The sequence below is a fragment of the Trifolium pratense genome, linkage group LG5 (genome assembly GCF_020283565.1).
Source record: "Trifolium pratense cultivar HEN17-A07 linkage group LG5, ARS_RC_1.1, whole genome shotgun sequence".
Taxonomy (NCBI): Eukaryota; Viridiplantae; Streptophyta; class Magnoliopsida; order Fabales; family Fabaceae; genus Trifolium; species Trifolium pratense.
Genome location: NC_060063.1, coordinates 18,415,545 through 18,428,669, shown reverse-complemented (window position 1 = coordinate 18,428,669; position 13,125 = coordinate 18,415,545). Strand labels below are relative to the sequence as shown.

At 30.4% G+C, this 13,125-nt stretch overlaps 1 protein-coding gene and 1 long non-coding RNA gene across 2 annotated transcripts; one reads left to right on the top strand and one right to left on the bottom strand.

Annotated features, from left to right (window-relative positions):
* Positions 1-604: 604 nt before the first annotated feature.
* On the bottom strand, positions 605-1,780 carry LOC123886171. The gene has a single exon (XM_045935508.1). It carries the CDS (start codon positions 1,778-1,780, stop codon positions 605-607), a length of 1,176 nt encoding a protein of 391 aa, XP_045791464.1.
* A 9,431-nt stretch (positions 1,781-11,211) lies between these two features.
* On the top strand, positions 11,212-13,115 carry LOC123883678. The gene is made up of 3 exons (XR_006800376.1): positions 11,212-11,490; positions 11,750-11,862; positions 13,010-13,115. It is a non-coding gene; the product is annotated as an uncharacterized LOC123883678 (long non-coding RNA).
* Positions 13,116-13,125: the final 10 nt, after the last annotated feature.

Sequence of the window (13,125 nt, the reverse complement as noted above, 5' to 3'; positions counted from 1 at the left end):
AACATTTGGTAAGGCGATTGGGTTCTAATTATAAAGAAATGAGGGTTGGGTTTGTATGAAGTAGATTGGTCTTGAATTTGCTATGTTTGTTAAAAAAATAATGAATTTGAGATTTTTAATCTTTGCCGTTGAAAGTTTTAACTGCCATGTGTTGCGGAGCAAATTAAAACCTGGATAACTGGAGTTTATAGAAATGGAGTAAATTTTGACCTTTTCTTATTTTATAAATATTAAGTAAACATGAATATCAAACCCTGCACAAAACTCAAAATCTAAGCAATAGTAATGCAATACAATAGTAAAAAAAATAAAAATAGTAATGCAATATATATATACAAATATTTTCAAAACAAAACACGTCACTTAAAGAGATAAAGTTTTAAAAACACCAAACCAAAAAAAATGAAACCAAATGAAAATACTAGAAAACCTAAAACATAGTCTCATCTTTGATTAGCAAGCTAAAAACATAATGTAGCCATATATGTTTAAAACTATGAAGAACTAAGATAATGATGATATTATACCATGTTGACATGAATAATAATTTGAAAAATATAAAATTATAAATGTAACTCTATGTGTCGATATCAAACATCTCATGTCACCTAGTTGAAATATCTTTGCAAGAAAGCTCATCTGGGTTACTAGCCCAGTTGAAAATATCAGGATCAAGATAATTAGTCCAATCAATAGGATCAACAAGTTGAGTATCATGATTAAACACTTGATTACCACACTCCACAAATTGACCAAGTTGCTTTGTTGATGAAATAGGAGGCAAATCAACAAGATCGGTGAAATCCATCATCTCATTAATGTAATCAATTGACTTCACAGGAGGATGAATTTGTTGTTGCATTTGATGTATGGTAACATTCTCTTGTACCATCATCTCACTAATATCATCAATTGACTTCATAGGGGCATGCATTTGAGGTATGAAAACATTCTCTTGTACCACCATCTCACTAATATCATCAATTGACTTCATAGGAGCATGAATTTGTTGTTGCATTTGAGGTATGATAACATTCTCTTGTACCATCATCTCACTAATATCATCAATTGACTTCATAGGGGCATGCATTTGAGGTATGAAAACATTCTCTTGTACCACCATCTCACTAATATCATCAATTGACTTCATAGGAGCATGAATTTGTTGTTGCATTTGAGGTATGGTAACATTCTCAGCTTGTATATCATCAATTGATTTCATAGGAGCATGAATTTGTTGTTGCATTTGAGGTATGGTAACATTCTCTTGTACCATAATTTGCATGTGAGGAGTGTTTTGCAAGAAATTAGTGTCATTTTGTTGCATATCTTTAAGCATGCTAATTTTTCCATTACAAACTTGAATCTTTTCCTCTATGCTAGTAATGAAAGAAATGAGATTTTTCTCTTCCATTTGATTGAAATTTGGATGCCAAGTTGGATACTTGTTCTTGAGGATATCTTTGCGCACCTTGATAATTGCAGCTTGAGCTATATCTTTTTTATTTTCAAAGTAGTCTTTGACATCAAATATCTTAGGAGGTGTCTCAATCTTTTGATGCTCATATTCTTGAAGCATGGAGTTTACGGTTGTTGGATCTTCTGGCCATGTCATCGCTCCAAAATTATCATCATCATTGTACACAATCAAGCAAGCTTTTGCTCCGGACTTAGAAAATTCAGAAATTTTGCTTTTTAATCCATTTATTCTCTGATTGTAAGATAGTTTGCGAGATTTCCCCTTTTGGATGTATTTCATAGCTATTTTTGCACGGCCCATTCTTCAAATTTCAAACAAAATACAATATAGTTAAAAAGAACTAGTCAACAAATTAAATGCCCAAAATAATAATAATTCCCATTCGTGCTGAAATATTTAAAGGTTTACGTTCAAAAAATCAAAATAATTATATTGAGTTAAGCATACGATGACAACTAAAAAAATAATTATTTAGTAAAACAAAAATAAAGAAATATTAAGGAAAATAAAGAGCATAAAGAAAATAGATAAAAGAATAGGTCTCGCTAACTTGCACTCATAAGACATATGTTAAGTAATTCAAAAATAATTTAATAGTGTAACTATTTTTACTTTTAAAAAATCGATAACACAAAGACAAAACTATTACTATATATCTATATAATCTTATAAGAAAGTTAATTGCTCTGAATAAGTTTAAACTATCATTGCTTAAGGTGCTGCCATGTATCCTAAGTGGGGGTAATTAATGTCCAAAAATTTGATGATTAAACTAAAAGTATCACTCCTTTTCAAATGAAACCAAGTCATATCAGCCATTTAGGGCATTTGTGAGTGGAAAAATGTTTTATCAAACTAGATTTTACATTTTAACCAAGCCACTGAGTCATTTATGTCTTTTTCAGTTTGATGAAACTAAGCCATCTAAGTCACAAACACATGTGACATCTTTTTGCTTCTTTCAATGTCTCACCAAATTTCAAATTCAAAATTTTTTCCCCTCATCACTTATTCAAAATTCTATATACACTGGATAATTTTAATTTATATATAAATTTTAACTATCGTATACGGATCCTATAAAAAGAAACTATCGTATACGGGATAAATTATCACTGATAAAAAAATCAAAATAATTATCACATGTGACACAAGTTATAACTAATAAAAATTTCAAAAAAACTATTTTATACGGGATAAGTTCTAACTTATTTAAATTTCAAACGAACTATGATATATATATATATATATATATATATATATATATATATATATATATATATATATATATATATATATATATATATATGGGACAAATTCTAATTGATAAATTTTTTAAAATAGTTATCAAATGTGAGAAAGTTCTAACCAATTACAATTTTTTTTAAAAAAATTATTTTATACAGAATAAGTTCTAACTTATATAAATTTCAAATAACTATCATATACGAGACAATTTCTAACTGATAAAAATTTCAAAATAATTATCAAACGTGAGATAGTGAAACAAGTTCTAAATTATAAAAACTAAAAAAAAAAACTTTTATACGGGATAAGTTCTAACTTATATAAATTTCAAATTAATTATCAGATACGGGACAAATTATAACTTAGATTTCAAAATAATTATCATATGTGAGACAAGTTCTAAATTATAAAAATTTCAAAAAACTTATTTTATACGGGATAAGTTCTAACTTATATAAATTCCAAATTAATTATATGTACAAGATAAATTTTAACTGATAAAAATTGAGAAATATTTATTAAATGTGAGACAAGTTATAAATTATAAATTTCTTTTTTTAAAAAAAAACTACTTTATACATGATAATTTCGAACTTACATAAATTTAAAATTAATTGTCGTATACGAGACTAATTCTAACTTATAAAAATTTTAAAAAATTTATTTTATGCGGGATAAGTTCTAACTTTGTTATTCAATGTTCTTTTGGTTAACAAGAATCATGTAACTATTTAAAATCTTATGTCTTTTAGGGGCATGTTCAAAGTGAATCTTATGTCTTTTCACAATTTTACACCATATAATTATTTTAACCTTTAAAACTAATCAAAATTCATAATTAACACTTTGCAAAAAAATATATTTGTCTGCATCTTTCCAACAAAATTCTAAATACTTATTAACTACATCTAAATTTTTAAAATAAATTGCTTCCAATTTTGATTACCAAACTATAACTTAAAAAAATATCGTCATAAGGTTACGACACAGATTACTCTAAGAATATACTAAAACAATGAATGTTAGAATTTTCTAACATTTAATTTTTCTTGTCCTTTAATGTTAGAATTTTCTAGAAAAAAAGAAGACAAAGTTAACATTTAATTTAAACATAAAAGGTTGTGACGGTGAATGGTTCTTTCCACAAGACAACAACATGATAAAAACAAACCCCAAGAACATACTAAAACAAAATCAAACACAAGAACAAGGACAAAGACAAAAAAAATAAACAACCATTGTGTAAATATATAAAATACGAAAGTTATAAGATCAGTGTGTTTTACCTTAATAGTGAATGATCTCTCCAAGACTCAAATTATGTGACTCTGTTGTAATACTCAAAAACAAAAAGTGTGATGTTTGAGTTTGCAGGAGATGTATATATAGAAGGAGATGTTAACAAATAAATTAAGGATAAATAAAAGTGATTTAGTAAAAAAAAAATCAAATATAAAATTTCAATAAGGGATAAATAGTTTTTTTTTTTAATAATATAAGGGATCAATATTCTATCAAAAAATAAAATATGGGATCAATATCCTTAAGCTTTTAGATTTAGTTAAAAAAACATATATTTAGATTTTTTTATAACAAATAATTAATTTAGATCTGTAAACCACAAAAAAAAAAATTTAGATCTTATTTGGAAACAAAATATATGTCAATTTTTTTTTTGTGACCCTTTTTTTTAGGCAGCCTTTTTTATTTATAAAAACTTGTCTATCAAGTTATAAATAAAGTTTTTTGATTCAAAAGTTATAAATAAAGTTTATTGTCAAAAACAGAGATGTAAATAAAATTTAATTTGTTGTCTTGTGTTAATTGATCACGAAAATCTTTGATCAATCGATTTTATACATCTTCCATGTAATATTTCTTCCAAAGTGAGATTATTTTATTTGTCTAAAAAAAATATTTACTTGCTTTTGTTTTTCACCAAGATTTACTTTTATTTTCTTTTGATAATAGATTTACTTTTGTTGAACTATTAGGGAAATATATATTAAACCAAATTTTATATAAACAATTCATATATATATATATATATATGGAATATAAAGAATAAAAAATTATTGGTCTTTAAAATATGGAATATCTAATATAGATCTGATCTAAAGTGACTCAAAGTTGGCTATCTTGACCTTCAAGTCATCTCATTTTGTCCCTTGACAACCGAAGAATAAACGGTTAACTTGTCTCTCTAAGATCAGTTCTATGAATTTATTCATTTATCATATTTTTAGAAAAGACAATCATTATGCCTATAAACTTAATGTTTTCATTTGGTGGGATTTCACACCTGTTGGCAGTTGGCACTAGAGAAGATCTAGCTAGAATGGTCTTTTCTATTACAGATTTTGTTAATTTTCTCTCGAAGGTTTTAATCGTTCAAAGAACCAAATATATTAAAAATAAATTCCCAAATTGGCACAAGGTGTACGAAAAATAGAGGCTAACAACAGTCAATTACATGAAGAAAAAAAATAAAAAAGAGAAACTTTGAGAGTTTTGTTTGGTTCCCTTCTTTCTACTACTCCACCTTTCTTTTTATTTATAATTTTGAAGTTTTTTTTTTTTAAATATTCATTGAGAAAATAATATATATAATCTACATTATTGACTAAATACATTATTTTTTCAATGAATTTAAAAAATTAATTTTTTTTATAAAAAAATTTACTTATATATACACTTTTTCGATACCTTATGAAATACACGGTTCACCTTCCAGGGGTGGACAATTTTAAAAAAAAATTCATATTATGTATAGACCCTTAAAATAATAGTGAAAGTTGGTTTAAACTTCAAGCAATATTTTCATAAAAAATAAAAATGGAACATGTGAAACTTTTATTTTATTAATTTTGATTTAAATTAAAGGATTAAATTGTTTTTTCTTTTTCACGAAAAAGAAAAAAACTAATATGCCTTTATAATTATTGAGTTTTTTTATTATAGTCTCTTGTTCATCTATCTTCTTAAATTAAACTTCATGAAAAAAAAAACCAAAAGAGAAAAAAAATTCAAATATTCAAACAAAATCCAAAAATTTACTCAACCATTTCTTCCTTCCCCTTTGCAACAACCTCTTTTCTCTTGGCATCATCAACCTTCTTAACAACCTCCTCTTGTAATCTCTTCTCTTTCATCACAATTTATTGCTTCCCCTTTGAGTCATTTTGAGATCCGTTAATAAAAACACACATGAACCTTCGGAAGCTTAAACCAAGTAAGTATTAGTTGATCTATGTTCAATATCACGTTCTGAAGCTTTTTCAACCATTAATTTTGCATGGGTTTGCTTGAATCATGTTTTGGTCATTTTTATGTTCTTAAGTTGTTGTTCTGGTTTTCAAAATATAAGCTCCATTGTGAAATCTAAGCATAGATTTATGACCAGTGTGAAAAATCAAGTGAATTTGTGTATTCTTTTGTGATTTTTGAGGCCTATTTGAGTTTTTTTGTGAAAGCTTCATTGGAGCTTCAATGGTGTGTTCGTCGAATAAGATGAAGAAATGAAGAGAAAAAATAGTTGTTGGTGGTGTATTGCTAGATATGGTAGACATACAAAATCCAATAATTACTATTTTGATAAAAGAATCAAATGTCAAGATTAAAAGATTTATGTGTTAATAAATTAACAGAAGGGACCAATGTGACATTTAATTAATTAAGCCAAATTATTTTTGTTTTGTTAAAAAATAATTATTAAATCTCTTGTAATTAAAGAAGGTTGTTAGGGTTACTTTTGTCATTGTGAAAATATACATCTTTCTTTTTTATTACTTTTTATCTTTCTTTACTACCACTTTCCTTTATACCAAACAACTAAATAATAATTTTGTTGTACCCTAAATTTTGACTACGATGTTTCTCGTCTATTTTATTTTTCTGAAATTTCGGCAAAGAGGTATTTTAAAATACCTCATTTGTTTGTTCAAGTACTTTTTTATTTATTTTATTATTTATTCTTTTTTTTTTTTTTTTATTATTTTTCAAAAAAAAGGGCCTTTCTCTTCTTTTTTTTTTATACGTGTTCTTCCCTTCTTTTATTTATTTCTTTTTTTTTATTTTTTTTATTTTATTCATTTTTAAAAAAAAAAAAATCAAAACAATGTCCAAAGCAGCAAGATCAGAGGCTGAATTCTCCAACCCAGATGAATCTTTCCTTTCCCTTCTTTCTTTTTTCCCAAAGTTCTGCAACACAACAGAGACAAGAAGCAAAAGTTAAAATAACCTGCAACACCTGCATAACACTGAACAACACAAACTCAAAACAGTGTCCTCTTTCCCGTTCAAACCACTGCCTTTAACAAAGAAAAAAATTGAAGTCAACTTCTTCCCTTTTCCATCAAACACAAACCCTAATTTTTGGGTATATATAACAGCAACCCAAAACTCAGAACAGAGGAGAAAATTCAGAGGAAAAAAAGAGAGAGCCGCACCTGCAAAAACAAACCACAAAAACCCTAATTTTTTTTTTTTTTTTATCACAAAAAACTTCAAATCCAGCAAAGAAAAAAACAAAAAAAAAAGAAACAGAAAAACCCTTTCTTTTTTTCAACCGTTCTAAAAAAAACAGCAACCATACCACCATAACCATCACAACCAGTAAACAAAAAACAAACAAAACAGAACGAAAAAGAAGAAGAAGAAGAGAGATTTTGAGAAAAACTGCCTCCGATCTGCGTTTGGGTGAGGATTCTAAACTTTTTATGTTCAGATTCTTGATCTAGGGGTAGGATAAAGGGGGGGTTCTTTGAAACTTTTTTCTTTTTGGGTGGTTTTTAGGGTTCCGGCATGGCGGCGCCGCCGTCTGGCCTGACGGCCGCCGCGCCGGCGGTGGGTGGATGAGAAACCCTAGCAGAGCCTAGGGAGAGAGGAGAAGAGAGAAAGAAGAAAACTGAAACTGAAAGAAAATTATACGGTTTCTGTCTTAGTTTGCCATTTATAGGAATGTTTGTTTTAAAAAAATATTTTAAGTTGATTCGGTTTAAGTATAAGTTGGTGAGAGGTTTTAACACAACAGCTCCCACAGCCCAGTTGGCTGGAGCGCGCGCCCTAGGAAGCAGAGGGGACGGGTTCGAACCTCCCCCCCCTGTTGTTTTTCTTTTTTTCGTTTTTTTCGTTTTTTTTGTATTTTTGGTTGGTTTGCTGATTGGGGTGTTGGGCCTTAAGCCCAGAACCTATTTTTCTGCTATCCACACCCCCTGTGCAGCCCAGATCTGCTGTTTACACCCCCCTGACTTAAAAAATGTGTTTTTTTAATTTTTTTTTTAGTGTTTTATCTTTCGTATTTTTATTTCTTTTAGTATAAAAAGGTGGAAATATGTTAGATTGTTTTTTAGGGTTTAGTATGTTAGAATAGTTTATCTCTTTTGTTAAGTTATTTGTGTGATAAAAAAGAAACTTGTCTTTTTTTTAATAAAAATAGAATGAAAAAGGATCGGTTTGTCATGTGGCTCTCCGGTTCTCTGGTTATTCGTATTCTTGGTGATTACCTCGAAATGTGGATAACCGGCGTTCTTTTAATTATTTCTTTTCAAAAAGTAATAAAAACCATAAAATGAACGCAACGCACTAAACTGAGTCTTTTTTGTGAAAAATGTTTAACTGAGTCTTATGTGTTTAAAAAATGTATTAGAGTGTTTCATGTGTTTAAGAAATGTTTTAAGGAGTCTTATGTGTTTAAGAGGTTTTTTCCATGTGTTTAAAAAAGGAGTCCCGTGTATTTAAAAAGGGTATTTTGTGTAGTTAAGAGTGTATTATGTGTTAAAAAAGAGTGTTTGTGTAAAAAGAGTCCTTTTTGCGAATTAAAATCAACCAACAAACACGTATTTTCTACCCGAGAACTGCGTGTAGCTTTGAATTTCCCATTGCACCTGGGAATACGTAGGAGCGGGATGGTGTATCTCGTCAAGCACATTAATAAAAAAACTTTTTGTGTCAAAAGAAATGTTAAGAGTCTTTAGTGTCTTTTAATGTCTTTTCTTCGTTTAATTAGTATAGCACAAATAATAAAGCATCATTACACAAGCGCGAGAACTAATTTTAATCCTAGATCTAAAGAGAAGGTTCCCGTTGAATACAACGGATGCGAGGGGTGCTAATACCTTCCCTTCGCATAACCGACTCCCGAACCCGGAATTTTGGTTGCGATGACCACCCTTTCCACTTAAAGGTTTTATCGATATTTTCCTTTTCCGCGTGGCCGCGTGGAATAAATAAAGTTCGGTGGCGACTTTACTGTTTTAGCGAGCGTTTATCGCTTCGCGCAGTTTTTTGTATTAGCTAGTTGAGTAGATTAGCAGTTCATCCTTAGAATTAGCCTTAATTTTTAGGGAGGACGCTACAAATTTCACTTTTTATTCTCTTTCTTTCCTTTCAATTTCTTTCCTCTCAGTTTCTTTTGTGATCAAAACGAAGCCTAAATCTCAACCCTCTCCTTGTTTCTCTCAATGTGATTGCGATGTGTTGAGGGTAATTCATTGTAACCAATGTTGGTTACTTGTAACACAAGTAAAAGAGTTAGTTAGGTGATTTTATGTGATGAGTTGTGTGTTTGTTAGTTTTTCTGTTATGTTAGTTACTTGATCTTAGGGAGTTAGTTAGGGGTAGTTACTAGTTTGTTAGTAACTTAACCTGTAAGCAACACATTATAAATAGTGGTGTAAAGTGACATTGTGATATAGTGAGATCAATAACAATAACTTCTTTCTCTCTTAATTCTCTCTCAATTATGTGTGTATGTTCTTGCTTTAATTAAGTTCCAACAGTGACATCAGAGCCATTGGCTATTGATCCATGGGGTTTCAATAATGGCTTCCGCAAAAGAGATTACTTTTCAATCAAAGAATTGAGAAGTGGGTGGTGAGGATGCAAGAAATCTTTGTTTTCTGGAGAGTGCTGGAAATGGTGCAAAGAGGTATCCAAGAAGAGGAATATAGTGCTTCCTGCAAGAAATCCGAGAAAAGATGAATTTTCAGAGGAGTTCTTCTACCAAAAGTGAAAAAGAAGCGTCAAAAGATTCAAACAAAGATCACAGTGGAGCCAAAGAAGAAAGGTGCTGCTTGGCGAAAAGGAAAGTGAATTGCTTACAGCAGTGGTATCGAGCACAACACACGGAGAGAGATTTTTAGAAAGTGAGTCTTGATGATGAAGTGATTCTGAATGTTGAGGTAAAAAATGTTTAATTCTTTGATATGTGCTCGTGTTTATTCTTGCAAAGAATTGTAAGAATTTGAAGAAGATTTCAGTTATGTCGTAATTATTCGGTGTTAAGTGTGTTCATGCCGTCGTAGATTACAACAACATTATCAATAAAATTTCTGTTAAGATGAGGCTTCGTACAGTTAACGATGAAGATGATGTTGAATCATTTTCTGACTGTGGAATTGATTCGGTGTATTGGTGACTGAGGGACGACTCTTGTGACAGTGGTAAAGTTGTGATGTGGAGAGTGAAGAATCTATTTTTGGTGGTGTTTAATCTAAAGAAGAAAGAGTCAAAATCTTGGGATTCAATGACATGTGTTGGTTGTCAAGGTTCTGGTATGGTGTTGATATGATTCAACAAATGCAACATTCTTGCAATGAATGTAGGGGTATTGGAGAGATGATCAATTACAAAGAGCGATACCCACTATGCAATGGAGAGAAGGCTGTTCAACAAAATAAAACTTGTGACGGTGGAAAATTTGAATTCTGAGTTGGTCGAGATTTGAGAAGATTCAAGTTAGTGATGGGGCCTTGTTGGTGTAAAAAAGTGTTTCAAATTGAAAAATTTGCATCTTGTGAGTGTGTGTTCATAGGGGGGTCTTTGATCCAACAATTGGTGAGTGTCCAGAAGTTGGAATTGTTGTTGAGCAGTGCAAGATGATAAAAAGGCTTCATATTGATGGGTTGAGTCTAACAAAATTAGTGAAGATTTTGTTACAAAAGGTGTACTAATTTGCAAGATATTGTGTTGCTGCTAAGAACCCTACAATATATCACAGAGTTTGGGAGCAATTGCTGCATACTGTCAGGATTTGGAATGGTTAGTTCTTTGTGGGACTGGTACATAGTCAGTGATGCTGGTGGTGAGTGCATTGTTGACTAAGTTTGGTGCTGGTGGTGGCAAGAAAGTGTGCTTTAAAGGGCTGTCATGTGTCTAGTGTTTGGTTCGCAACATTTTGTTTTTTGAGTATTGTAATTTGGCTAAACCAAAGTGTAGATACATTGGCAACAATTAATTAGGTGGTGTGTTGAGGGTAATTCATTGTAACCAATGTTGGTTACTTGTAACACAAGTAAAAGAGTTAGTTAGGTGATTTTATGTGATGAGTTGTGTGTTTGTTAGTTTTTCTGTTATGTTAGTTACTTGATCTTAGGGAGTTAGTTAGGGGTAGTTACTAGTTTGTTAGTAACTTAACCTGTAAGCAACACATTATAAATAGTGGTGTAAAGTGACATTGTGATATAGTGAGATCAATGACAATAACTTCTTTCTCTCTTAATTCTCTCTCAATTATGTGTGTATGTTCTTGCTTTAATTAAGTTCCAACACGATGAACCCTATCAAAATCACTAATTCTTCAATCGATTTTCCATCTTCTTCATCTCTATTTTCGTGTTCCATATCCGAGCATTGTGTTCTTGTTGCAGTTGTAGAAGAACACAAATTTAGCTCTCAAGAATAGTTCGAATTTGCGTGCACAAGGAGGAGAAGAAGAAATATTTTGAATTTGCGGATCTGAAGGAGAAGATTGTTAGATCCAGGTTCAATTTGGAGTAATATTGTGAATTAATTTATGAATTTCCCCATTCTTAGGTTAAAATTGGTGCATTTTTGAATAATTGAAGGTGAATGTTGGAAACATAGGTCTTATTTGTAAATTAGGGTTCATAGTTCAGCATTGATTATTTGCATGTTATTACTTGAACAATAGTCCTTAAAGCATTAACAGGTTCAGTAGTCGTTGAATTTAGTGCTTTAAACATTCAATTTTTGACTGTGACACTTCAATGTCATGAACAGGACTCTTAGTGCTTTCAATTTTGCCTATAGAGACGATTCTGGAAAGCTTGTCGACAGAACACAATCTGAAGTTACACCAGTAGCTGAGAATGTTGACAAAACACAATCTCAAGGTTTGACATTTCGTTTTCTTTGAATTATTTTGTGGAAAAACTAAAAACTATTTTTTATAATGATACGGAAGATGGTAATGATACTGAAAAACCTAAACAGAGAAACAGAGAATGTAATAAAATCTCCACTGTGAGAATTGAAATCAAGTTTGCTTAGGTGTTTCTATATATTTTTTTATTTCATTTAGGTGATTAGGTGCGATTTCTTACTGCAATTATAGAAACGTTGAGTTATGAAGTAAGATGATTAAATGTGAATAGTCTTACCGCTTTTTAACAATTTTTGAGGTTTTACCGCTTCAATTCGATGCTCAACTTGACTTGTGGATGCGATTATGCGAATAGTTGATGGTACTCCTAGAGAAATTGCGGACATGAAAGTGAAAATGTGCATAGGTATGCATACATCATTTGTGTTATCTTCAAATTGGATAGTATAGAATCACTGTTCTCCTTTTTTGATAATTTAGGGTGAGCTTGATTCATTCTCCAATGTGAATATTGTACGATAGTCTTATTATTTGAAAATCAAAGTAGAAAGTAAGCTTGGTATTATTCATTTTACTTACATTCAGCGTAAACTTTGATTCTAGGTGTTCAATACTAATGCTTGTATTAAGGTATGTGTATGATGCCTATATCAATACTATTTATGACCTTGCTTAGATCAGAAAAAAAGTTAGAGTAAAGGATGATGCAATAAGTGCCTAGTTGTTTGTGTTAAGGCAATAATTGCCTAGCTGTTTGTGTTAAGGTGCAGTACTACAATCTTTTGGTGATCTTAAACTTCTGTTGTCTCTCATATATCAGAAATTGATGTTGCATTTGCTTTTTGAAGATGGAAATAATTATTAGCCATGTCTTAACGAGCAATATTCAGTTTGGAAAGTAGTAATGAAACCTAAAAGAAGGAAAATCAAGTGTGCACATGAGGGACAATTTGTGGAGATGATTTATATGATATATTAATAATGACTAAATTAAGAGTAAATACTTTTGAAGGAATGTAATGTAGGAATTTCCTACCATTTTCTAACATTCCTCTGTTTTTATTTACATCCATATAGTTGAGGCTATCTGCTTGGTCAATTTGATTTGTAGGCTTGTGTTGTGGTTTTTGTTAATGTGGTTTTCATTGGCTATGCAGAATATTTTTGTGGTTTTCAATGTGAATGTATGGCTCTATTTTGGGGAGTCCTGATTTGGAAAAAAAGAAGGCTAAAGGAGTATTGCTAGAAAGTGGACTTCCATACACATTAAGTC

Coding starts and splice junctions, on each gene's coding strand:
- LOC123886171 (XM_045935508.1), bottom strand. CDS start 1,780: ATGGGCCGTGCAAAAATAGCTATGAAATACATCCAAAAGGGGAAATCT.